The sequence below is a fragment of the Cryptomeria japonica genome, chromosome 7 (genome assembly GCF_030272615.1).
Source record: "Cryptomeria japonica chromosome 7, Sugi_1.0, whole genome shotgun sequence".
In the NCBI taxonomy this organism is placed as follows: domain Eukaryota; kingdom Viridiplantae; phylum Streptophyta; class Pinopsida; order Cupressales; family Cupressaceae; genus Cryptomeria; species Cryptomeria japonica.
The window spans coordinates 573339780-573367029 of record NC_081411.1 but is presented as its reverse complement, the minus strand read 5'-3'; the positions used below and the strand labels follow the sequence as shown (position 1 = coordinate 573367029).

Below are 27250 nucleotides of genomic sequence, written 5' to 3'. Positions count from 1 at the left end.
CCTCCTCTGCTCATACAATGCTCATAGGTTTCCGTCCACAAGCTCTCTCCTTCAACAGGGTTCCGTCCATTGAAGAAGCTCCTTGCAAATCTGCAAATGTAGAGAAAAAAATGATAATCAATAACTCCAAATTCCCAAAATCTCAATATTTGTATCCATCGTGTATGCAAGATTTGAGCGCCTAAAGGCAAACTCCCTCCTTTGGAATTCCTGCTAATTTAATTATGATAGTTGCCAAAAGTTGTCATTCAATTATCAAAGATTCTCCTCCACTTGTAATGTCGGAAACATTTTAAAATTCATCCTGCAGCAACTTTCCCAAAATGGCACAAATTCAAATTTAAATTCCCTCCTTTGGAACTCCTACTAATTTAATTACGACAATTGCCAAAAATTGTCATTTAGTTATCAAATATTCTCCTCCACTCATAATGACGGAAAGTTTCTAAAATTCATTCTGCAACAACTTTCCCAAAATGACACAAATTCCAACATCCCACTAAGTGTTTCTAATTTAATATTTAAATGTCCTTTTGATATTAAGAACATTTGGACATTTCTAAATATTAAATTAATCTTTCTCCCTAAGCTTGTCCAATTAACCCATGGATGAATAAAATGGGTTAATAAAGCCAAAATTAAATTTTAAATAAAAGGGGACATGGCAAAAACAAATTGGTATTGCTGGAGAAGGTTGATACCTTAGAGAATTTTGTTGACTAATTGAGAAGTCAATTAGTATACAAAATTTTCCTTGATTTAGGAAATCTATGTGCATACCCACCCTTAGTAGCTTGTTTATGGATGCATGGTCCCTTTGCAAAGATTTCAACAAGTGGGAGATTTGTTGGATGTGTTGTATCCTTTGTATGTTCTACACCCCACCATTCCTTGTGTGCCTCAATTAGGGAATATGGGGTTTCATGTGGAATATGAGACATCACATGTGGGAATACGAGGGGTTGTTAAAGTGGTTTTTAGCCGATGGTTTTTACCCATTATATTGTGATACCAGTTTAGTGTTTTCTTTAGTAGCATTCCTATAAATACTTGCTCATGGATTTAGATTAAGCACAAGTGAACTACAAGCAAGATATCTTTTATTCTATTGCAAATGGTGGATTTAATATAGAAATTGCTACTTTTGTTGAGATTTTTTCTCAAGGGATTTTCAAGGTAAACAATTATGTTATATTGTGATTGTGCGATTATTTTCGATCTATTGCATTTAAGGTTTTGTTAGCATTACTTCTCGTATGTAGATTTGCCACTCTCTTTTCTCTTCAAAATTCCCATCAAATAGGAGCCTATGGGTGTCATTCTATGCTAATTCAAATTTCTGGATGGTAAATTCTACGAGGAATTGAGATATAATGATATGAAAATGATTATGCTAGAAATACTTGGCAACATATATGGGCACATGCCACATGTTGAAGATTTCTAGTTAAATTATGGAAATGAAGTGGAGACAAGAGGCCTTAACTATTGCCACATAAGATTACAATAGATTGTTGAGTTTGATGTTTAAAAGGTTCCTCTTGACATTCCTGAGGATGAGGATGAGATTCAATCGCCTTCCTATGAAAATCAACAAGTATCTCAAAAAACTCTACCTTAGATTAATTGGTTGTCTAAAGAAAATTATTTTAAATCAAGATAGGACAAGATGATTAATTGACAAGATCGTGCACTAGGTAAGGATGAAAATTTTACATAGCAAAATGGCCACACAAATTGTAATGTCCACTACCTAATTAACATAATTAATCTATTTCAAAATTGATTGAGAAACTAATCATGAAGCCAGTCATTGATATTCTTCAATTTATTAGTTATTAACAAGTGCTTATTTATTTTCGTCATTAGATGATTAATTCCATTATTTATAGTTCTTAATATAGATATTAGACCTTGCTACTATTTCAGTTTTAAGGGAGAAGGGTCTATGCATGTTACCAAAGTGCTTAGAGACCAAATACAATAGGTTCCCTCAAAGTTTACAGATCCAAGCCTTTACCTATCTTGGGTCTATACCCTCAAGGTTTATGGGTCGCTAATCCCCACCCTATCTTGGGACTTAACTTAGTGCTTGGATTTAGACTGCCCCTCTTTGGAACATTTCATTCCCATCTTCTTAAATACTGACAGTAATAACATGATTTAGATTATAAGTATACAAATTTCTTATGTATTATGAATATATATGAAATTAAGTATGACTGTCATACATATTGCAGTCCATATTAACATTGCCATTAATTCTGCATAAGAACATTATCGGGCTTCATATATTAAGCATACTTATTAAACACATCCCCATGCATACCACCAAGAACGAGGATGTTACTGCCTGTAACTTAATAACAGTTCTGATCTGATCTGATCGATGGTGATGTCACTAGATGCCTTTGATTCCTTCCCTTTATATCTCTCAATGTGAGGGAGAGGTCACACCTCTTCATCATGTATGCCCTTTGGCAAGAGACACACCCTTTCACCATTAGCACCCTTTGAAAGAGTGCAACTCTTCATTATTTCTGCCCTTTGAAAGGGACACAACCTTTCATAATCAGATCTGCACTTCTTATTTAAATCAGATCTGCACTTCTGATTTCCAAATTATCCCCCTCTCAAATGAGTTTCTCTTCTCCCTTTTATATCTCATTTGTTGAGGGAGTCACAACTTTTCCTTCCATGTTTCTTGACCATTCATTAACTTAATTAAATTTTAATTAATTATATTCTTTTATATTTTAATTTAATTTTTAATATTTCAATTTATTTATTATTATTATTATTGATTATTAAATTCTATTTCAAAGTGGGGACATTACAGTCCGCCCAACCCAAGATTGCTTGTCCTCAAGCAATATCATGGATTGTTCAAAATGACTTCCAATATGAAATGGCTTTAGAAACACACATGGAATAATCATGCTGGAAACATATCAAGCATGAACCAAACACAGAGCATACACATGGATATATGCAAACACGAATCATACACGCAAATACTCATATTGTTAGGTTCCTTCTCATTGACTAGAATGATTCATTGATTCCTCTTCACCCTTCAGGATGGCAGGATCAAAGCTTTGATACCATTTGTAATGTCCCATACTAGGTATAGACCTATTTTAACCATAATTATTCTATTTCTATGTATTGTGATGTCCCCATCTAAATATGACGGAATTTAATGATGATAATAATAATAAGATTAAATATATAATTTATATTTATTAAAAATTAATATTAATTTCATATTTATCAAGTAGTAATATAAATTTTACAATATTAAATTATCGACAAAATAACAAATAATACATTATTACAAAAAATAATACTGTATTATTAAATTATCAATATTATAACTAAAATAATTAAAGATATCTAAACTTATGATGAGTAACCAGCATAAGAAACCTTCAATACCGCTGTCGGTCATATAACAGTCGACCCGACTTGAATATAATCGACTCTAGAGAAAATCTTACTACATAACCCTCGATGAACTTTATAGTCATATCTTTGAAGACCGTCAAAGACTCCTCATTGGAGAATGGTAGGCGTCGATATAGTTATTAAGCAAGATTACATATACACCACAATCTGTCAAAGATGGCGGCAACCACCGTGTGGAGAGTAGAACATTACTGCCAGCGATGTGAATCTTTCTCTACAACATAATACGCCCATACTTAAGCCACTACCCATCCATCCTTGTTGTCAATGCTAGATAAGCATTATCACAACCGAGTATATATATGAGGATAATTAATAGCTGCGATCTACAAGAGATTAAGCGGTAATTATAACATAACCGACTATACACAGAAGGATGCAATTAGCATGAGATTAGATCGATTGAGAAGGCGAGTCCCATCAATAACCATAGTAGTCTTGAAACGGTGCATTTAGGAGGTGATTATGGATAAGTAAGAGTTATGTCTTTACAACATAACTTATCACTCCAATTGCAAGATATAAGGAGCCATTCAGTGTTAGTCAACCGGGGGGAAATAAGAATTATAACATATTACATACTAGTTCATGTTATATACCATCCGACAGAGTGCTGGTATTCATTAATAACCAGATTTCAAGCAATTAATATTCCATTGTATAGTAACTTTAATACATCTGATTTCCGATTTCGTAGTATTACTATAGGTAATAGTTACCGATTGCGTAATTCCATTATTGAACAGGGGAAAGCATTATCGATCTATCACAACAAGTGATAGAAATCACCATTTCTATTGTATAGGTCCATTACACCTCAGATATTACAATTGCCGGATAAATCATACTGTGTGCATCATAACTGTATATCAGACATTATAATTATCAGATAACTGGCATGATACATGTATATTCCATTAGGTAATATCAGAGATTACATATATTTCATCTAATTTCCATTATTTGCTTAAATCACCTTTATTTGACATAGTAACAGTCCCAATACTTCTCCATCGCCAAGAGGGGACATTACAAGTGGTATCAGAGCAAACTTTCTTGCCATCTTGTGAAATTTAGTTAATGTCAAGAAGAGGAAATAATATGAGTGAGCAGTTAAGCAATGATTTAAGAGCCTTTATGGAGCAAATAGCTCAAACCACCAAAGAATTGATGAAACAAAATGAGAGAACTAATCAACTCCTCCTTCAAGCTGTACAGTCAATCAGTAACAAACAGGCTAGACCCCACCAGAGTAATGGAAGGGACACCAATTCGAACCATTCAGAAAATAATCATAACAATACTCTTAATGTGAGACCAACTAGACCCCCCTTCCTACCAAATGAAGTCCAAGAGGAAGAAGCAAACACCCAACCTGTGGATAATGTTGATGCAATCCTAGAAGCATATTCTAAACTTGATCCTGAATTGAAAGGGAATGTGCCTTTTAGAGATTATTGTGATTGCAAAATGAGGGCCATCCCCAATATGAAGAGAAAAAGACAATTTGACAAGGATCTTAAAGATAGAATAAGCAAAATAACCCTTCCTTGTTTTGAAGGATCTGGGAAATTTACAGCATGTTCATGGGTCCAGAAGTTAGATACTTATCTATCAGTAAGCCCCATGACAAAGGAGAATGCAATTAAATTTGTAGTGCTACACTTAACAGGAGCAGCCCATGATTGGTAGCATCATGGTCTCATCACCCAAGGCCATCAACACATAAGCACTTATGAGGAGTTTACACAAAAACTCATCAAAAGGTTTGATCAGAGGCATCCACAATGATACTTCAAAGAACTAACTCAACTAAGGCAACAAGGGTCAGTAGAAGAGTTTGCCTCCGAATTTCAAAATTTAGCTGTCATGGTACCTGAAATCCCTCAAGAGAGACTTGTTTACCTCTTTGTGGAAGGATTAAAAGAATCAACCCGCAATATTGTAAGTGCCATGGACCCCACAAGCTTAGAGGAAGAAATTCTAAAGGCTATGAAATTTGATTATCACCCATCCAAAGATAAGTCCAAAACTTTAACATCAAATTCACATTCCAAAAATTCTCATAAAGAGGAGGAACATAAGAAGGAATTCCGAGGGAAGACATGCTTTCATCTCAATGAGAAATGGGAACATGGACATGTATGCCAAAATGGCAATAACCAAAAAGGACAAGATGATCAAAGAAGGAAAAAATTGTGCTTTAAGTGCTATTTACCATGGGATCGAAGGCACATATGTGGAAAAGGAAGTCAAGTCCATGGATTGAAGCATCCATTGATGAAGAAGCAAGGGAGAATATAGATAAGAAAGCAAGATATGAAGAGGGAGACACAAGGAACTTGCAATCAAAAAAAGAAGAAAATTCGAGATGGAGCTTCATGGAGGAACCGATACCATAATAGCTTATTTCCAAAAGAAAGGCAATGAGGATACTTACTCAACAATTCTGAGCAGACTTATGGTATGATTTTGATATTAATATGTTAAAAATAATATGCATTAATCTTAATTTGATAATATAATTCTTAAAATGTATGCTTTGTGTTTTTACAAGTGTATACTTTGTGTATGCTCAGTGTCTTCATGCATTCATATGTATACTTTGTGTTTTCACATGCATGGAAAATACTCTTTGTAAAAAACTCTTCTTATGGGAGAGGGCTTGAAGAGTAAGAGATGGGTCGTGAGGGGCTCGTAAGTAACCTAAGAGCAGGTACTTACAATTGAGGAGTCAAGTCACCCCCTTATGTCTTCCCCCCAATCCTACAAGAGGAAATGCATAAAGATTGATAGAATGAAAAACCACCTTGTGTTGTGGGCTTGAGATGCAACAAAGTGTTGACATTCTCCCCCCAGCTTCACAAATGTTGTGTTGTGAGCCTGAGATGAACAAAGTGTTGACATTCTCCCCCCGGCTTCACAAATGTTGTGTTGTGGGCCTGAGGTGCAACAAAGTGTTGACATTCTCCCCCCTCTTCACAAATGTTGTGTTGTGGGCCTGAGGTGCAACAAAGTGTTGACATTCTCCCCCTAGCTTCACAAATGTTCTGTTGTGGGCCTGAGATGCAAAAAGTGTTGACATTCTCCCCCCAGCTTCACAAATCTTGTGTTGTGGACCTGAGATGCAACAAAGTATTGACATTCTCCCCCCAACTTCACAAGTTATGTGTTGGGCTTGAGATGCAATAGAGTTGACATTCTCCCCCCAACTTCGCAAGATAGTAAGTGCTTAGGGAAATGAGGCCTTGATGGGAAAATTGCTTTCAGCAAACCCATCCCGTTTCTTCCTCAAAATCTAACATGCTTATATTATTAATGATGTAGTTGCTTAATCCTTTCAATGGGAAATGCATATATGTATATTTCCATGTATTGTCCAAACGTGATTGCAAATCCAATAAACGAGACTATAATATTGCTTGAGGGCAAGCAAATTCAAGGAGGGGAGATTGTGATGTCCCCATCTAAACATGATGGAATTTAATGATAATAATAATAATAATAAGATTCAATATATAATTTATATTTATTAAAAATTAATATTAATTTTATATTTATCAAGTAATAATATAAATTTTACAATATTAAATTATTGACAAAATAACAAATAATACATTATTACAAAAAATAATACTGTATTATTAAATTATCAATATTATAACTAAAATAATTAAAGATATCTAAACTTATGATGAGTAACCAGCATAAGAAACCTTCAATACCGCTGTCGGTCATATAACAGTCGACTCGACTTGAATATAATCGACTCTTTAGAAAATCTTACTACATAACCCTCGATGAACTTTATAGTCATATCTCTGAAGACCGTCGAAGACTCCTCATTGGAGAATGGTAGGCGTTGATATAGTTATTAAGCAAGATTACATATACAACACAATCTGTCAAAGATGACAGCAACCACCGTGTGGAGAGTAGAACATCACTGCCAACAATGTGAATCTTTCTCTACAACATAATACGTCCATACTTAAGCCACTACCCATCCATCCGTGTGGTCAATGCTAGATAAGCATTATCGCAACCGAGTATATATATGAGGATAATTAATAGCAGCGATCTACTAGAGATTAAGTGGTAATTATAACATAACCGACTATACACGGAAGGATGCAATTAGCATGAGATTAGATTGATTGAGAAGACAAGTCTAATCAATAACCATAGTAGTCGTGAAACGGTGCATTTAGGAGGTGATTACGGATAAGTAAGAATTATGTCTTTACAACATAATTTATCACTCCAATTGCAAGATATAAGGAGCCATTCAATGTCAGTCAACCTGGGGGAAATACGAATTATAACATATTACATACTAGTTCATATTATATACCATCCGACAGAGTGCCAGTATTCATTAATAATCAGATTTCAAGCAATTACTATTCCACTTTATAGTAACTTTAATACATCTGATTTCGTAGTATTACTATAGGTAATAGTTACCAATTGCGTAATTCCATTATTGAACAGGGGAAAGCATTATCGATCTATCACGGCAAGTGATAGAAATCACCATTTCTATTGTATAGGTCCATTACACCTCAGATATTACAATTGCCATATAAATCATACTGTGTGCATCATAACTGTATATCAGACATTATAATTATCAGATAACTGGCATGATACATGTATATTCCATTAGGTAAATATCAGAGATTACATATATTTCATCTAATTTCCATTATTTGCTTAAATCACCTTTATTTGACATCGTAACAGTCCCAATATTTCTCCATCACCAAGAGGGGACATTACAACTTATGACTTAAACTAACTTGATTAAGTGACAAGTCTATCTTAACATGAATCAAATCTGTGATATTCTATCTTCCTTTAGTCTATCAAGTACTTGCTAATTTACCATACTAAATAATTAATCTTATTCTGATTCATTATAAATTGTTTATATATTTATTAGTTACTAGTTATATGAATTATTATGTATTACTGCAGAGCAGTTTCTAAAAGATATTATAATAATTATAATTATTATATTAATATCTATTATTATATCAATATCTATATTTATAACCATTATATTATTCCCTTTTCCCTTTTTGATCTGTCGTGGCTTCCTTTTATATTCCTCTTCTTATGTCATATTTTTTTTTTGATCGGTGATTTTGTAATTTTATTGATTTGAAATAGAAACTTTACATTTAACTGTCCAAACATTCTAACAGTTCCAAACCACCCTCCAAAGAACCACCTTTACAAACCATCTTCTAAACCACCATGTATTCCTAGCCACTAACCCATCATTGTATCATCAAACAAAATAAGCAGCTTGAGCATCCAAAAATGGCTCGTAATAGTCTTAAACAGGAAATTTAAGCAATAAAACGGTTCAAACAAAATCTACCAGGGACCAAAAACAAGGAATTAACCCCCAAGTCATCAAAAACGGTTAAGGACTCCATTAACAAGCTAACTAGATGAGGAGCAAGGGTCTGACTGCCTCTGTTTCCTCGCTTGGCCACCTTCATCAGCACTCGTACCCACATCATCAAGGGCTTTGGCCTCCTCAATGGCACGCTGCAACTCCTCATCCACCTCCATCATGTCCACAAACACTTTCAAGGCCTCCCATCCAATTTGTGCCTCCTCTTTGAAACAAGCATACATCTGGTTGTCCTGCCACCTCAAGAAAGGAGTGTAGTTCTGCTCTGGTACACGGTGAAAATTAACAATGCCCTCGTGCAAATCAAACCCTCTACCAGGGACCGCCCATTCGAAAATGGATGCCAGGTTTAAACTGTAATCTTCTGGAATAATTGCACTCACCACCCTCTTTACCGGCCCCAACGAATGCTCCAATTCCAACCCCCATGCAACAATTAGGGAGTATGCATCCATATTCGTTTTGTAACGATGCTCTACAATCCCAATGCTCTCCCCCATTAATCTCTGGATGCATTTAGTCAACATTTCATCCCTGTGTAAAAACATCCCATTCAACCTTCTTTTCGTGAATGGCCCAAGGAACGAGCAAAGCTGCTTCTTGGTCTCAAGCGTGAAGTTAGCTTCCATCTCTGCCAGCATCGCACTCACCACCACCTTGAACCAGAGTTACTCTGCACGCTTTCAACAAAAAAAGAGGGGAAGAGGAGCTTTTTTTTTTAAAACAACAACTGGAAAGACCATTTAAGGCAACATTGGAATGTTCTCAGAGCGCCGCCTTTCAATTCTGATGTAATAGCATGCATGCTTCCCAATGAAATGAAGAGAGCCTGCATTAAAGGCTCGAACTTCTCCAGGAATGGGAGCATTCAAACGGACTACTTTCACATTCCCCATTAATGCACCAACCTTGACATTTAAATGAGAAATCAAGACATACGACGGTGATGGTACATCTCCTAATCACTAAAATTTTGAATCAAAAAATCCAGCTAGGCATCCCAGTGTGTCTCTTCATCTGCGGACCCCCACCACTTAGTTACAAAATGGTCCAACTCGCAAGCCACATTTGACAAGTAATCCGCCACCCCATTCCCAGCTCACAAAATGTGTGAAATTCGGAAGTCTTCGAAGGTTCTTAATTTTGAACAAATGATAGAAACAAACTTACTGATTCGCCAACACGGAGAGGACCCCTTAACAATTGCATCCACAACTACTTGGGAATCTCCTTCTAAATGGACATTCGGAGCCTTCAGATTCCTTGCGAGTTCTATTGCAAGTAAAGCTGCTTGCACTTCTGCTTCATTGCCAGTTCTATCGCAAGTAAAGCTGCTTGCACTTCCGCTTCATTGTTTGTTCCATCTTGCAGACGCTGGGCACCTTTAAACATAATATGACCATCTTAATCGCATGCAACACATCCTACACCTGAAATTCCTGGATTACCTTTCGAAGCTCCATCAAAATTAATTTTGATCCACCCTTGCTCCGGTTTAATCCAAACAAAATCTGAAACCCTTGCCTCTCTATGATTAACCTTAACCTTAACCTGCCCATGAACGAGCCTCTTCTTATCTCATATTACTTGTATTGAATTAACAATATTACATTATCAGCATCATATTGTATTAACAACATTATATTATATTAATAACCACCTATTGTATTTAATAATATTATATTAATAACATTAAATTGTATTAATAATACTAAATTGCATTAGTAATATTAAATTGCATTAATAATATTACCAGCCTCGTATTATTACCCGTAGTATTTCTCCCCAGTCAATGTTACTGCTGATGTATTCCTTACTTACTCTTTTTCTATCTGCGGTTGTTCTTTTTTATCTTCCTTGATCGGTGCCCATTTGAATGCATTTGTTTGACCTCTTATATCCCTTATAATGGCTGTCCTTTTGGATGTGCCTCTTCATTAATTGATTTATCATTAGTTAATGCAAATCGTAACTTATTCAAGTTTGCCTTCTTACAATTAATAACACCTCACACCCTTCGCTGTTTGTTAACACCTGCATTTTTTCATGTATAATAATCGTGGCACACATTTCTTTAATGGCCTTGATTAATATAAGTGTGATTCTGATGACAGGGATGATAGATGGTAATCGGATGCTTATCATGTCAATACTAATGATCATCTTTAGGTTTGTAATCTCAGATCGGTGTATGAACTAACATGTAATATTAACAAGAATATTAATAATGAATATTAATAATAATAATAAAAAATGAATATTAATAATAATAATAAAAAATGGATAATTTTATTAATTGTAAGTAATATTTAGATAATGGTAAATTGTGGATGATTCTTTAATGGTATTTTGGGAATAATAATAATCTTTTTAATAATAAGAATATACTGAAATGATTAAAGTAATAATGAGCATAATATAAGGGTCATTACACTTAGTTAAATCCTATTTCAAAATGTGGTCATTACACAAATAGACTTTGAAGTTGGGAAAAATTAGAACAAGGTAAATACAACTTACATCGTGTCTCAAACACAACAAGATTCAAGTAGTCAGTCTGCATCTATTTCCATGGCTCACGCTTTAGAGAGTGCAAGTGGTATTGGGGTTGATGAAGAAGAGAGGCAAAAAAATGGATTCTTCATGTACGAGAGATTGTCTCAAAGTGAATAATTTGTCAAAATCAAAATATAGAAGGATTTAAGATCTTCTATTAATCCTCTAAACCTAGAGTCCACTATATTATAATCATAGGATACTTCCATTCAAACATCTACACCTCATAATGCCCCACCCAAAAAATACCAATTGTGCCCTCTTTCATATCATCCATTTATGCCCTCCACCCTCTCCATTGCCTCATGCCCTCCAAGGACCTATAGGCAATTAAAACATACATGACGTGCTACAAGGTCAAACTCAAAGGTTTTTGTTTAGGTAGGAATCGAATCTCTAAGAAATGGAAAATTGTAATCTCTGCACCTTTAAACCTAACTTGCATTTCTTCACTAACACACAAATCCAAGTCAAAAAGTCAAAGAAAAATAGATGAGCTTGAAGAGAATTGAGCAAGGGTTGAACAATTATTATCGTAAAAGACAAATGTCAAGAGGATATTGATGTTGGTTACTTCCACATCTCCTAAGTAGATCTTGGCTCAAACTCTAGGGAAAGGGATTTACAAATGCTCTATATTGCTACAGATACATTTAAATAAATGGTCAAAAGTGATGGCAAGATAAGGCAACATTAAAGGCCTTTTTTAGAATCAAATGTTCCTCAAGGTTCATTAATTAATAAACTAAAGGAAGTGTTGGCACCTGCATATTTTAACAAAATATGAAGTACCTATGATCTGCTTTCTGCCTTGCAACGCTCTGAAACACCTCTGCATATTCTTCGCAAGTGGCCTAGTTTGAAGGTGAATAAATTTATTTCCTTGGTATGTTTACATTGGGAAATATTTGCTATAAGTTGCAATGTCTAAATTTAGAGAGTAGCAAATCATGTAGGCTTTGTTAAGGGATACCCACTTTGGTCTAGCTGAGCCAGAAGTGCAAGAGATTTTAGTCTTGTGACTGAATCCTGTTTGTTGGCCAAATCCAACCTTGAGTCTAAGCATAAGAAAGTGGCTAGGCTTTAGGATTCAGTGGATTTGTTGGTTTGGGAACCAATAGGAAGGCAACAAGTAAACAATAAAATTGTATCAAATTGTAATTTATGGAAAGCTTATTAGATATGTTCATGACCAATTGTACAACCACAGGCTTCACACTAATGAAGAGGCTAAGTCACAACTTTTTGTATGAATTGGGGCTGGCCAAGGATGTAGGAGAGCAAATTGGAACACCAAATGTTGGGTGAAAGCAATGCTTATAGTGAGGGATTGTTTTGCACCATATTCTTTAGCAATTCTTAAAAGCTTGTTGAATAATATCTCACCTCCAAGGGTTTTTTTGGTTCAAAGAATTGGTGTATATCTATGTTTAGAATTGCTAAATGAGCAAGCTCAATGATGAGAGAAGACCTTTCTCTCCTACATTTTGAGCTCTACAAGGCTCACAGGGGTGCTCCTTTTAGATCTCATGAATGCAAGTGGTACCAGTCACAAATGTGACAAATAATCAAACCATTATATAAGAAACTATTAGCTAAGGTTAATGATCATTTAGAAGACTTCAAAGAGATTTAGAAAATTTTGATCAATTCTTTTGAAGCTATCTACAAATGGACTTAAGACTTTTATAGCCATAGGCCCAAACTTTTTGTTACTAGCCCTCAATGAGTTGATTCATAGGATATTTTGAGGAGATCTTGAAATATGTAGAAAATGAAGTGTCCATAGATGCAAGAGTAGGGGTATTTACAGTATGATTGTCACAAGCATATTCCCCTTATACCATTAAGAGAAAATGGATAAATGAAAAAAACAAGCTGCACATCGAAGGGTTTTTTTATTCAAAATAGAAATTGAGTCATTAGAACCAATTGTAACTGGTGCCTTTATCCTGTTCGACAAAGTTAGAAATTTAAAACATCTGAGCAACCACAAATGTAACCTATAGTTTCAGTAGACTTGATGCATGAAGCTTTGTCTTGCAAAGCTCGAGGCCGGAGTAGCATTTTCATTTACCAAAATACAAATAATATTTAGTTATCCTTCACTAGAATTGATTACCTCACATAGTGCATCAAAATATGCCTTACATCGAATTGAAGAAAGTATACCTGTGCATTTACAATGGTTTTGCTCAAGAAAATGGTCCTCACAATTACTTGTCTGCTTGATTTCCTGAACTATATATGGTATACAAAATTTCTAATCCTTTTTACAGCAGAGACAACCTATAAGTTTATAACTAAGTGACAAGGCTAATCTCACTTGGATGATTGACACTTGTCACTTAGTGTTACATTATTTCAAACTATGGTTATATTTGTAAATATTATACCTAAGATAAATATATTAATGGGGGCTGTAACTAATTTAACAGTGGGCTTTAAAAGAGGAGGATACAATCCATTAGGAAAACTAGGCATTCTAAATAGAGTCCCTTGCTACTAGTTTAACCTGGGGCATTGCATACACATAATTCTGCCCATCATTGCCTTTCATTGTCCTCTAGAAATGAACCTCTTGACTATATGACCACTTATTGCTAGCTGCAATCATAGTAGGAGGATATTGGATCCAACCTCTCTCCTATACCTTTTACATTGGTCACTATGGTAGTATTCACCACTAAAGCATTGTGAAAACTTGATTGAAACTTTGAAAATACATAGTTCTCTCTCAGATCAAGATTCATATGATAACAATCGAAAACTTCACAATACTTACAAACACTCTCACCTCTTTCTTCATCAAAATGACAAGACAATTGCTCAAAAAAGTCCTCATTATGCAAAGGATTTTTGTGGGAATAAGAGAATCCCACACTTATTTTCTGCCTTGTAGTATTCCCCTTATCATCACTTTGTATGATTTTCTACATTGTTTCTCCCATGAGATACACAAATTTGACATGTTGTTTTGTCACTGTGCCATACGATGCCCCATTTGAACCAAAGATATCTACACTACTACACCATCCATTGAAACTAGCAACTCACTAACAGTCATGTGACACAATTTGTGATTGTCTAGTTATGTCAGCTTTTTTTCATTTCAACTCTAATTTCCTTTAACAATTGCTTTTTTGATTATGGTAGAGCTATGTATCCTCTTGTAGCTACTTCCTTTAACATGTGACTGTCATGAATTTGAAAGAATAGTTAAAAAATAATAAAGAATAAAGAAGTAACTTTATGCAGACGACTAACCATTCTTCATTCTCTTCGTCACTTGGGCAATTTGCTTCAATGATTGTTCTCAATTTGTTCATGCAATTAGCGTATCCGGTATGTCTTTCTACTGAAATTGTTTATCTTTGTCTCAAGAACCAAAGCCTTATCTATTTGATGAGTGAACAAAATTGGGTTTAACTTTTTATTTTTTAATAGAGGACACATAAAGGCGGATATTTAATCATTAAATTCATTCTTGTAGCTCCATGTAATCTTCAATTTTCTTTTTGTATCTAGCATACTTGGAATGTCAGATGCAATAAGATTTCAGAACTTCTCAATGGTATCCTTCAAGACCATTTTTATTTTTTCCCATAAAAGTAGATACATCATATAACAACTTTGTGACCACATATGTTGCAACTTTGTTGGAGGTCCTTAGTGCATATTGGATTTTGACATATTGCTTTCATGAGAACTACCCTTGAAACCATTTGACATTTATTTCAGTCAGCTTGAGATTAGAATCTCTTATTTGATTCAGGGCTTCTTAGGAATTTGTGTTACCTTTACATAAATTATCAGCTATCTACAAGATTTTGCACTCTTGTATTGAGAATGCCCTTAAGCAGCTCTTCAATATCTTGCTTGGCCTTTACATTCTTTGCTTTTAACAAACTCTCTTTAAGTTTTTTCTTTTAGAGTAGTGATATTTTTAGGTGTACTAGGATGCAGCAATATTACCCTTGAGTTTGTACCTATGCATTTGCCTTTTCCTCATTATATTCTTGGTTCAATTAGGCATTCTCTTGTAGCAACTTGTCATAATTTGCTTGTAGCTTCTTCATTGTTGCTTCGCACAATTGGGTAGTATGTATTGCCTAGGATGTTACTTATGGTGCTGAAACCATCTAACACTTTTCACAATCAATTGTCCAAATAATTCCTGTGGGTCTTTCTAGACTTAAGGTTTGCTACTGTGCTTAGGTGGTCATGTTGCCAAAGTCTCATGGTTTGGATTGAATTCAGACCTTCAATAAAATTTCCTTTCTCATTCAACACTCTCAAATATATTGCCCTCCTTGCTCTTGTTGAGATTATCTAATTCAATGGCCGATTCTATATTTCTTTTAGGTTGGAGGCTTCCACTACCCTTTACTAGCTTTCTCCCTTGCTTAGGTGTCATTGGCTTGTGTCACTTCAAAAGTTGTTAGTGCACATTGAATAGTATTAGGCTCATAGTCAATAATTTTTGTATTTTCTCTTCACACTCTATCCTTAGTTATCAATTTGATCACAACATTTTTGAACTTCTTAGTTTTCATGAATTCATCATAAGAGAATCCTTCACAAGCCTTCTTTTTGACGTCATTCAGAACTAGACCATTTTGCAATAGTGTCAATATTATTGGTGCATTAGGTGTTGTGATTCTCCAATGATGTATAGGGGAAGCTATAATATCACTGATAGGGTCATCAATTGGCACAAAATCCTCACCCACTTCCACATCATAACTAACCAACGGTTGAAGTGGGATTTCTTCATGAATCTACCCTCTTTCAATTGGAGTTGATTAACCATGTCTTGGTGGAAAGAAGGTGGCTGCAATCTCATAAGCTTTGCCCTTTGATGAGGGCATTGGGGACAATACCTCTCTATGAGGTGAAATTACATCAAGCACATAGTCTATTGCATGTTGAGAAACTAACCCACTAGGTGATGGGGCCTAATAGCAAGCCCCTCTTTTACTCTCTTTCTTGATCTCCAACCTTTGCTTGGATCACCTTGGGTAGCATGACTCCTAGAGTATAACGTTGTCTAGCTTGGCTTTCATTCTTTCTCTCGGGTCTTTTATTTTTGAGAATGCATCTTTGTACTTGGGATCATTTTGATGTTTTCTCTCGACAAGTTTGATGCATTTCCACCTATTCCTAATTTGATCTTTATCAACTTTCAATGCAACATCTAATTAAATTTTTCTTCTCATGGTATTAGTGTCTATACCTTGAATGGCCTATACTACTCCTCATGATGTTGATAAAGCCTTTTGGATCACATGGTTTGGCTTCATCAAGTTCCGTTTCAAATTGGCTAGCAACACTTCAGACTCAAAATGGAAACAAGTAGACAGGATTTAAAAATGCATGATCACAAGCAAACAAAATCTTGATCTGAAATAGGAATAGTTCTTGTTCCTTGTGAGATTCTTCTGGCTAAAATAGGAAGCAAGTCTTGTCCCCTGTGAGATTCTTCTAGCTGAAATAGGAATAGTTCTGATTGAAGCCATTATTATGGTGTGTCCTAAGATATCTAAAAAAAACAGAATAGATGGCCTTAAGGTTGTCTTCAATGATATCTTGAGTGAAAGAAGTCTTGGACGAAACAAAACATGTGGATGAACAAATGACACACTCACTTGAATGCATGTCCTAATAATAGTAAAGAAATAAATGTCTTTATTATAGATAAAATTCCTAGGTCTATGTTGGAAAAGTTGTTAGGGAGAAAGAAGAAATATTACCTTGAGAAATTTAATTCACTTCCAACCATCAACAAGGTTCCTATATAGGGGTTAATATCCCTTGGAAAGAAAAGATTCTCTTACCTTAGTTAAGGACCAGCACACATCATCTTTGGTGTGAAAATGGGTAGATGAAAAGGGCCAAAAGAGACAGGGAGAGAGTTTGTGTCTTTTGCATAGCTAGGGTAGTGGAAACGATAAAGCACTTTATTTTGGAATTAAAAGCTTACAACTACATTTGGATCAAGTACACAAGTATTTTAGGGTCAGCTTTTTTATAGGATTTGTTCAAGGAGAAGATGATTGAGAAAATGGGGGGCATTTATCAAATTGAATATCTGAAGATCAAGAATTCAAAAAACAAGAACAGTAGGGTTGTCTGTCCCATAGGCTGCTATCTTTGGTCTCATGGACGTTAAAATTCTTAAATTGTATTCTAAATGTGTTGATGAGGTCTTCCAATCAATCATATCTCTTTTTCTCCCAAATGATAAGATTTGAAAATTGGGCTTGTGGAGGGAAAAAACCTAATTTTTCTTGGCTTCTAAAATGCTCTAGATTTGAATTGTGCATTTGCCATACTGCTTCAAAAATTGCTATTATCTTTGGCACTCATATTTGCACTTCGTGTTGAGCAATAATGGACCATACACTTATGACAATGCCATTATTATGAAAGAACAACTCACCCTAATTATGACCAACCTTAAGAGCCTTTTTCAAGGAATACTTTGAATCTCTTAGTCAACCTTGGTCTTTCATATTCTAGTTTCTTTAGAATTGGTGACAGAATTGGGGTAACAAAGAAATCTTAAATGCAATAATTTGAATGAGGGTGATTTTCATCCTTGCTAATGGTTCTCATCTAAACGAGGCATATGAAGCTTAGTGGCATCTCCTTAGATTTAAGTTGTAGTCCCCAAATATCACCTCATTTATTAGTGGAGAGATGCAATAAGATGCGGCATAGCACTTAATACCACTTGAAAGTTTGTGGCTTGAACAAAGTTTACTAAATTTAGACAAAGTCCATGATATTTGTCTTTGAAATAGCCCTCAAAGCTGCACATATAAAATGGTTCTAATTCATCATCAAGTTTGGGCTCCAATTTCTTCACACTCTTGTCTTTTATCGTTGGCTCAATGAAAGTGGCCTTGGGGGCCATATGCATGTATTGAACCAGAAAATTTACATTGTTGTGGCAGCTCCATCATGAATAGCTTGTTAACAAAACCCATGTAGGGCACCTTACAAAAGACTCATGTAGACATACTACTATGATTTTGTACTATTAACTATAATTAATATATACTAACAGTGCTATAAGTATATACATAATATTATCAATCCACAAACCATATCTTAATCCTATTACTCAAAGTTCTCTTCCTCATTGCATCTAGTAGTGTCAATGATGAAGGTCTATTCTATTCCCAAGGATTATGCAGCTCATGTGGCAAATTTAAAGAATTCTATGCCCCACTTGGATTGATGTTTGTGCAGATCATCATTGAACCCAGTGACAAAAATGACAAATGGGATCACCTTGAATTGCTAGGATTGCATTGAACATTGGCTAATATCTTGTTCCAGGATGAAAACAAAGCCTTTTAATAGAAATGTCCAAGATGGTTCCGAGCCATATTCACCACCAAGGTTTAATCAAGGACTTAGAAACAACCTTGTTGACCTACTTCAATTTTCTTCCTTGTAGGAAGACGTTCAAATATTGAATAACTGTTTGTATTGACTTTATGGCTATTTACAGTGGAGAGGAGTAATTCACCTAGTGTCACCCTAATTGCATGTATCATGATCACTATAGTAACCTTAATACTTTTTTCAACCAACGACTAGTTATTTCACCCAAAAAGGCTATGTTGGTGCTTCTTGGCAACCAATCTTATCTTGGTATCCATAATCTTAGAGAGGTACTGTTGGCATGAATGAAAATGAAGTGATACATTTAAAATCTTGTCATGTAACCTATCTGCATATCTACTCACGATGCATTATGTGCCAAAGCCTACTTTGGTGAAGGACACCCTTCACCTTGCATGTGTGACCAATTTTCTTGACGACATTGTGAGAGGTTTGTTTTTGTGAATAATATGGGGTCATCATTAAACAAATTGGGTCTAGTTTCTTCCACACGTCTAAAGACTTACCAACAATATATCCCTTCTCAACATCTATTGCAAAAATTGCTAATCTATCTACATGGGAGTTAATTTCCACGTACATATGTCTTATTGTATTGTCTTCCAATCGATCTATTGATGGCTAAATTTGGCTCAATATACTAATTATCTTTCAATTTGGTGTCCTTTTCTTAGCAGGATTCATGATAACCATGGAGTTGCCCTCCGCTGGCACCTTTTTGAGCCTCAAATGATCACATACTTGTAGTCCAAAAGCAATGCCTAAATCTTTGCTTCATTATTTTCTCCATTCACTAACCCCTTTGAAGCTACTCGAACTAGAATTCCTTAATGATTTCTTAGTATGCAAACAATACCAAAGTCTTTAGGGTTTCTTCTAGAAGTGAATTGAAGTTGAGTTTACACCTATGTTACATGGGGATGCGTGCCGTTTCAGGGATGGGGGGACGCCAAGGGGACGTCCCCTTACCGTCCCAACTCGACCAAAAATCCTTGGAAACGTCCCCAGCCATTTGGGGACATCTCACTATCCCCGAGATGGCAAGGGGACATCCCCTTTGTGTCCCCTTGTGCCCAAAATGGCTAGCCATCCCCAGCGGCTGGGAATGATTCCAGCTTACAAAAACAAAAAAAAATAGGTTTTTTTTTTCTAAACCACAAAAGAACCCTAAAATGACATAAAGAGTTAAAACCAAACCAAACACTAACCCAACAACCAGGACTGGTCGGGCTACCATTGGATGATCCACATTTGCTAGAGGGTGATAGTGACTCAGATGGTTTGAAGTCGTTGCATATTGATAGCTTGAATGAGGCTTAGTTTCATAGATTGTTGTATTTTGATGTTTGAGACTTCTGGATACATGTTTGAGATGTTTGGATATTGATGCACCATGGTTTTATGATGTTTGGGACTGCTGTTATAATGCTTTATTGAAATTTATTATGCTGTTGTACTACTACCCTCAAGATTTATTTACAAATGATATTGTTGTTATCAGTTATTGACATATCTCTCTCTTTCCCTCTCTATAATATATTAATATATTTTGAAAAATTCATATATATATATAGATATTTAAATTTGTATATTGTCGTTCCCTGTTGTCCCCTAAAAATGGCCCTCTAGGGGATGTCCCAGAAACGTGTCCCCTGCAGTCCCCCCTTCCCCGTCTTCAAAATGCCGTGGAACATAGGTTTACACCAATCTTCTAGTGGGGCAGTACAACACCCTCTAGTCCTCGGATTTTCTTGTTTATTGACCTGCCCCATTAACGATGGCACACTCTTGTTTTTTCAACGCTATGATGTGGCAACCATTTGACTTTAGAACTATATCCATCCTTGTTATTATGATAAGATAATGTAGTAGATAGATCATCACCTCTTGGGAAGAGGCTTCAAGAACAATTCATTCATTCTACCATTTTGTCTGGAGTGGAATCATATATTCTTGCAGGCTGCCTCTTTGTTGCTGTGAGAGGGGATGGGGGAACTTTGAAATGCTTTTGAAATTTGTAATTACACCTCTGTTAATAAATGCTAGGTTCTAAAATAGGGTATGAGATGGTGGATTAAACAATGTTGAAAAAAATGGAGTGTAAAATTGAACCTGCTAAAGTGATACTTTCACATCAACAGATGTGGCACTCGAGGACTTTTTGTTTTTCAAATTTTTCTGTGCATGCTTAAGCCGCACATCAAGTATATTTTAGTAATTCTTCCAGAAGTAAATAGCTACTCTTGAATTTTTATTATTCTGCTCCCAGTTAAATTCAAATTGAAGGTTTCTTTTTATTGTAAAAAAAATTGAATAAGGTGTCTGTTGCTGCAGTGGTTGAAAGTAGATGCATAAAAGAGCTATTTAGCAGGAAATTTCCAGAAGTATCCATGTTTGATTCTGTGGCAGAAGATAAAATGAGCACAGATGTAAGACCGGGCTCCAGCCAAGATTCAGAGTGGAAGAATTTAAAGAGAGAAAATAAAATTTATTTTGTCCTAGCTCGTGAGGTTTCAAGACCACCTGTAGAAGCGAGTTGCATTCATGAATCTATTTGTGCTTCTAGCACTGACAATTACCCACAAGAAACTATTGCTAATACTTTGGATCCAGTGCACAAAGAAGCTGAAAGGCCATCCTATTGGTCAAGTAAAGGAGAGAGCAATAGTGAGGTTCCTGAGACATTGACTTATGCATTACACTCAAACTTGTGCGTTGTGCATGAAGTTAAAATCCGTCCATTCCGAGGTTGTATAAATCCAAGCGAACAATTGTGTTCATGATATAATATTTGTATTTCTTTTCAAGTTTCAGTTTTCTATTCTTGTATAAATTAACAAACATAATGTTCCGTCTCTTATTGATTATTACTGATATGGACATTAAAACATGTTATTCAGCTTACTTCCAGAGGGGGGATCCTATATACTCAGCAAATGCAGTCCGTTTTCGTTTTGGTTATTCTAGCTCATCTCCTGAAAGCAATACTTTAAAATCTGACAGACTCATGTCAAGTTCTCAATTTGTCTCGGAAGATTATATTTGGACATATGTTTCACCTATTTACCAAATGGAGCAGGTATCTTCTACAGATATTTTATGGAGTTGTTATGGATGGATTGCTTAGAGTAAAATAACTGGTATTCATTATTTTATGCAAGACTCTATGTCAATGGTGTGAGTCTTTCTCTGGCGTTTCTTTGGCATGTTTCTGACCTAGTTACGATTTCTCTCATTTGTACTTGGCTGACAAATGTCTATTAACAACAGTTGATGTTTCTATTAAGATATGTTGCCCAAAATTTCAAACTTGTGCTTTGGTTTTCACTTTTCTCTCAATGTTTGTGAATCTGTGATTGGATTTTTTTTGGTCTTCATACCATAATGCATGTCAATAATGCTTATTAGTAGAGAATGTTAAACAAAATTGCACCTCTTTCAAGAGATTACTTATCGAAAATGTTCAGGATGGATTTCAGAGTTATTATGGCATTGTTCTTATAGGTTATCCTGATTTCTCTTAGTTGTTGTGATTGCATTACCGTGCACTCCCTGTGGGTTCTTCTTTGGCAGCTACAAAGTTTCATCCTTCTCAGATCAAATTGTTAAAAGGTCCAGGCTAGTACAATGATTGAAATATGATGCTGAATTATAACATTCTGGGTTAAGAGGCTAGGGTGATTACATGTTTCATTTCTTGCAAATATAATGCCAATAATATAAATAATTAATGGTCATCATAATCAGTAGATATCTTTTTATGTCGATTCAATAAAGTGCAATTTACAGTCGCATACATTAGTCTAATAGATATATGGTATAATGGCTTCAGTGGGTAGTTGTCCTGCTCAAGATAACTAAGACATGAATAGAAAATCTAGCAACAAAGCATCCCTTTAGCTTATCCTACATATATTATTTTTAAGTATACTGTTTTGACAATGTGTATTTAGTAAGTAATTTCTGTTGAGTCCATATTTTGTAATTTAGATATTTTTATTTCAAGGAATTTATAATGGAAGCTTGCTGTCCAGGAGGACGAATTGCAGACTTTCAAGCTTCCAAGGCCAGTCTTGTGCATTGGGGGCATTTTGCAAGTTGAACTGTTGGGTAGGGTTCAAAAACAAGAGATGGATGGATTGTATTATATTTGGTAAGCAGATATCCTGAAATATTTGGATTTTACATTTGTATTTCTGATCTGTATGCTTATTGCATTCCAGTATTATCTATTTGTGAGTTTGTATCTTGTATATCATTGAATACTTACAATGGTCATATTTTCTATAAATTTTCACTGCATTGATTTCAGAAATTTATGTCTATTTAGGCCTTGGGATTCTTAAATCTGTACACTTTGGTATTTGTCACTTACGAAGTCAGTATGGAATTTTGTTTAATATTATTTTTCGGTGTACATTATATGATTGTCATTTTGTTTGTGAACTGTGCAGTATCTGTCTTGTGTATGTGGTTGGAAGACCTCTCTCTTTCTTCAATCTTGAGGTTTTAGGTGAGCCAAGGAAGTTTATTCTAAAGCACTCAGAAAAGTTTATTCCAAAGTATGCAGAGAATGGAGAATGTCTAGGTATGCTGGAAGATGCTTCGAGAGTTCCTTCCGACGATGAGGTATCTGGAACTTGGAATTCTATTGCAGAGAGGATACGGCAGATCAGAGCCGGAAGGGTGCTTGCAATGTTGGGTAATATTGGTGTGGTGAATTATGTTGCTCCACATGATTTTGATTCAGATGAGGAAGATCTAGATGACAATTCTGCTATGTTTTAATTTTTCATGTAGAATGGTTTTTAATTTCTTCCAGAGATGGGATTTGTAGGTGCTCAATTTAATGATATTGTGGGAAGATTTAATGGTGTACAGGATATGCATTTTCTGTTTGTTTCATTTCTTTGCTGATAACCAGATTAAAGTAGTGGCAGCAAAGTGTGAACTGACAGCCAGATTAGTAGTGGCAGTGAAATATGTACATTTGAGAGGCTGCCAAACAGTGTTCTGCAGCAAACAACAGTAAAAAGCTGTGTTGTTGCAAGTGAATAACTCTGTGCAGTGTAACATTGCTTAGATGTTTTTCTTTGGTTAAATTAACAGATTGCTGAGTAGTGTCAGGTCAGTGGTTCTCATTGCATGGGCATTGTCTGTGCTCGTACACTATCTTTTGGCATTCTTGATACCTGAAAAGAGATTAATTTGGTGGTTTTGTTGAGGGACTGAAGAGTCTCGTTTGAGTCTTTCATTTTCTATATGTTGTAAGTTTGAATTATAGAGATTTTTGAAACAGTTGGTTTCGGTGTGACACATCATATAACTAATGTGATAAGACTTGAGTTGCTAAGCCTCATTTGTCAGATAACACCTCTTTGAAAAGGTCCACACAAAAGAAAAATATTAGCAAAATATTTATAAAGTAGGTTTCGAGATTTGCAGTCCAATTTCTAATATAAAACTTTGCTGCATCTTAAAGACCTGCATAAAACGATGAACTCTAGTAAAATGGCAAATCAGTCATTTCTTATCTCAAATTTAGACAAATTTGCATTCAATGTACTTAGAAAGTTTAAAATATATAATCTATTTGTAATTGTTGACCGGCTGAGTCAAAAAGAATTATGTGCTTATTTAGTGATTGGTCTGCCAAATATTTGTACTCTTATCATTACCTTGTTTTCCATGGAAGATACCTTGTTTTTCTTCCGCTTAGGCTCAAATACAATTTTTTTATATCGAGGGAGTTTAATTCAGATGGTCCGTGAATACGAAGTGATATAGAGAGCATTTTGGCTATGTAAAACAATTTCTATTTTCACCTGCAACACTGTATATTAAGAAGTACCGAGAATGGGGATCTTCCTCCTTCCCCTGCTCTTTCAATCGCTCCCCTTTCTCATCTTTCTCTTTCTAAATTGCTCTTTTTACCTTGTATCAGAATTCTTATTTACTGTCAGTCACACTAATACAAATTTACGTTAATTCTTTCTGTTGGCTGCAGCAAATAGAAATTCTAGCAGCATTAACCATTCTTGTTTTGCTTGCTTGTTTCTTCTCGTGCTGGTTAAGAAAAAGGTGCTAAGGTCTTCAAGCCAACTCTATAGCTTGCAACTACCTTGGAGACCAATACCCTTGCATGGTGAAATCAATTCCATTGAGCACCATTGCTTCAACAAGATCTAGAACATCCAGTAATATATTCAGAATCCAATAACCCATGGCCCTCTATTATGTTGGAAACAAGTCTCACACAAATCAAAGATGGCTTGCTCCTATAGGGGCCAGTAGCTCGGTGGAGCACAACAGCAGCGAGTGATCCATGAAAAGCTCAACATGGTATTGGAGACAGGTTAGGCTAGGAGTCCCAATCACCTAATGTGGCTTAAGGGGGTGTTTGAAATAAGCTACATGAGAACCAAAGATGGGCCGGTCTTATAAGGGCCAGTAGCTGTTGGCAGAGCATTCTGGCCGTAAATGAAAGGTCCTAGGTTAGCATCTTCACTGGTCCATGAAAAATTTAACATTCTGTTATGTGAATCAAAAGTTCCTCTAAATTTTTGTTCATATTGGGAAGTATACAAAGGACACCTCTCTAGACGGAAGGGTCACACACATAGTGAGAAACAAAATTCATTGTTGAACTATACCATTCCACGACAAATCTGCTTACACGGTAACAACATAATTAGCTGGGGTAAATCGTCACCCATTTATTTGAAATTCAAAAATAGCTTTGCCCCTAGTTGGGTAGGTAAAAATTACACGAGTTCTCCGAGTTTCCAAACCTTTTTATAGGGTAGAGGCAAACGTGGAAGCAATTATATAAGTCGGCGCATATTTTCATCCCTAGTTCTTTAGGAACTTGGTAAGTGGTAAGGCACAGGACATTGATGGGCTGCAGGTTAAAATGGGGAATAGAGCTCCTTGCTCCTCACATCAAGAATATTTTTAACAAAGTCACTCAATGCGGCTTCTCGACTGAATGGACAAGTGTGGTGATACCAGTGTTCCACGGGCGTTGGGGACGGGGGGACGCGGGGATGGGATGGGGGGACCAAGGGTCTAAATTTGGGGATGGGGGCGGAACGGCGGCGGGGTGGTGGTGCTCATATACTTATACATATACATATAGTACTTGAAAAACTAGTTTTGAAAAGATGTATAATAGTATAACAGTATAAGAATTAGATTTCAAATGAAACTATAGGAAATACCAAGATTGCTTAGATTAGTGATACGTAACTAATTGCTAAAAGTAAATAAAAATTGACAAATGAAACTGTCAAATTGGAGATTTCTCATTTCTATCATATGAATATCGAAAAAGGAAAACGAAAATACGAATATCTGATGCCATTGCAAAGTCTATAATAATAAAGATGATTACATGATTCATCATACCAATGAGTAGCCAAATACAAATACGTGTAGCAATAGCATTACAAAAGAGACTAGAGTCAAATACAAAATGACAAAACTGAAAACTCAAATTGTAGCTAATGGAGGCCTCTAATCATTTGCGAACTCCTCCTCACTGGAACTGCTGGACTCCTGAGGATCAAGGTCCCTCAAGCTCACACCAACTAGCCCTGCATCTGAAGTGGTAGGATCATCCTCATCAATCTGTGAAGGCTCCTTTGGCTCTACATCCCATCGTGCCGCTGGACTCTCCTTGTACATGAGTGTCTTGCGGTCAATGAGACGCAAAGCACTGTGTACAGCCACAAGCTTCTCTGCTCTCTTAGAGGTAAGTCTGTTCCTCTTAAGAGAGTGGATGAAGCTATATGTAGACCAGTTCCTCTCAGCAGCGGAAGAATTGGAAATCTAGGATAGCAGACGGATGGTTAGAGTGGTGGTCAAAGATTTCGGGCCATGACAATTCCACCATAAAAGTGGGTCCTCTTGTGCCATGTTGTCTATATCCATCTTTGCTGCATCTGAATAACCTCTAAGAGTGGCAAATCTTCCCCACTCAGTGCGCATTGTGCCGACATCTCTGGAATCAAACATCTTCTCTATGCACCTAAAGAAACCCGCCTTCACCTCATCATCCTAAATCGGTGTCAGTCTGCCCGGTCTAGCCTTGTACCACTTAGGATTCAAGGCAAAGGCAGCCATATGCAAAAGAGTGTTCAACTTGTCCCATCTACGTTGAATGATAGGTTGGATTTGCTCATTGTAGAATGCTAAAGAGGGGTCCTTCACTCGCACAACAGCCCTCATCTGGTCAAGCATAGAGTCAATGCACTCATATACCTCTCCAAGGTTAGGTGCATCCCCATCCCCGTATCTGATCACCTGGAATATTGGAGTAATGATAGAGACAATGTATTTCGCATTAGTCCAAAACACATCACTCTTCACTATCTCCTTCAC

At 35.9% G+C, this 27250-nt stretch overlaps 1 protein-coding gene across 1 annotated transcript in view; it reads left to right on the top strand.

Moving 5' to 3' along the window:
- The window catches only part of LOC131073103 (F-box protein At4g00755), a 45063-nt gene extending 20897 nt beyond the window's left edge, over positions 1–24166 (top strand). The window contains exons 2-5 of the mRNA XM_058009475.2: positions 21203–21616; positions 21769–21947; positions 22903–23021; positions 23323–24166. Coding sequence (XP_057865458.1) covers positions 21203–21616; positions 21769–21947; positions 22903–23021; positions 23323–23656 — 1046 coding nt within the window. The 3' untranslated portion in view covers positions 23657–24166. The remainder of the gene's footprint in view (positions 1–21202; positions 21617–21768; positions 21948–22902; positions 23022–23322) is intronic.
- The last annotated feature ends 3084 nt before the right edge of the window (positions 24167–27250 follow it).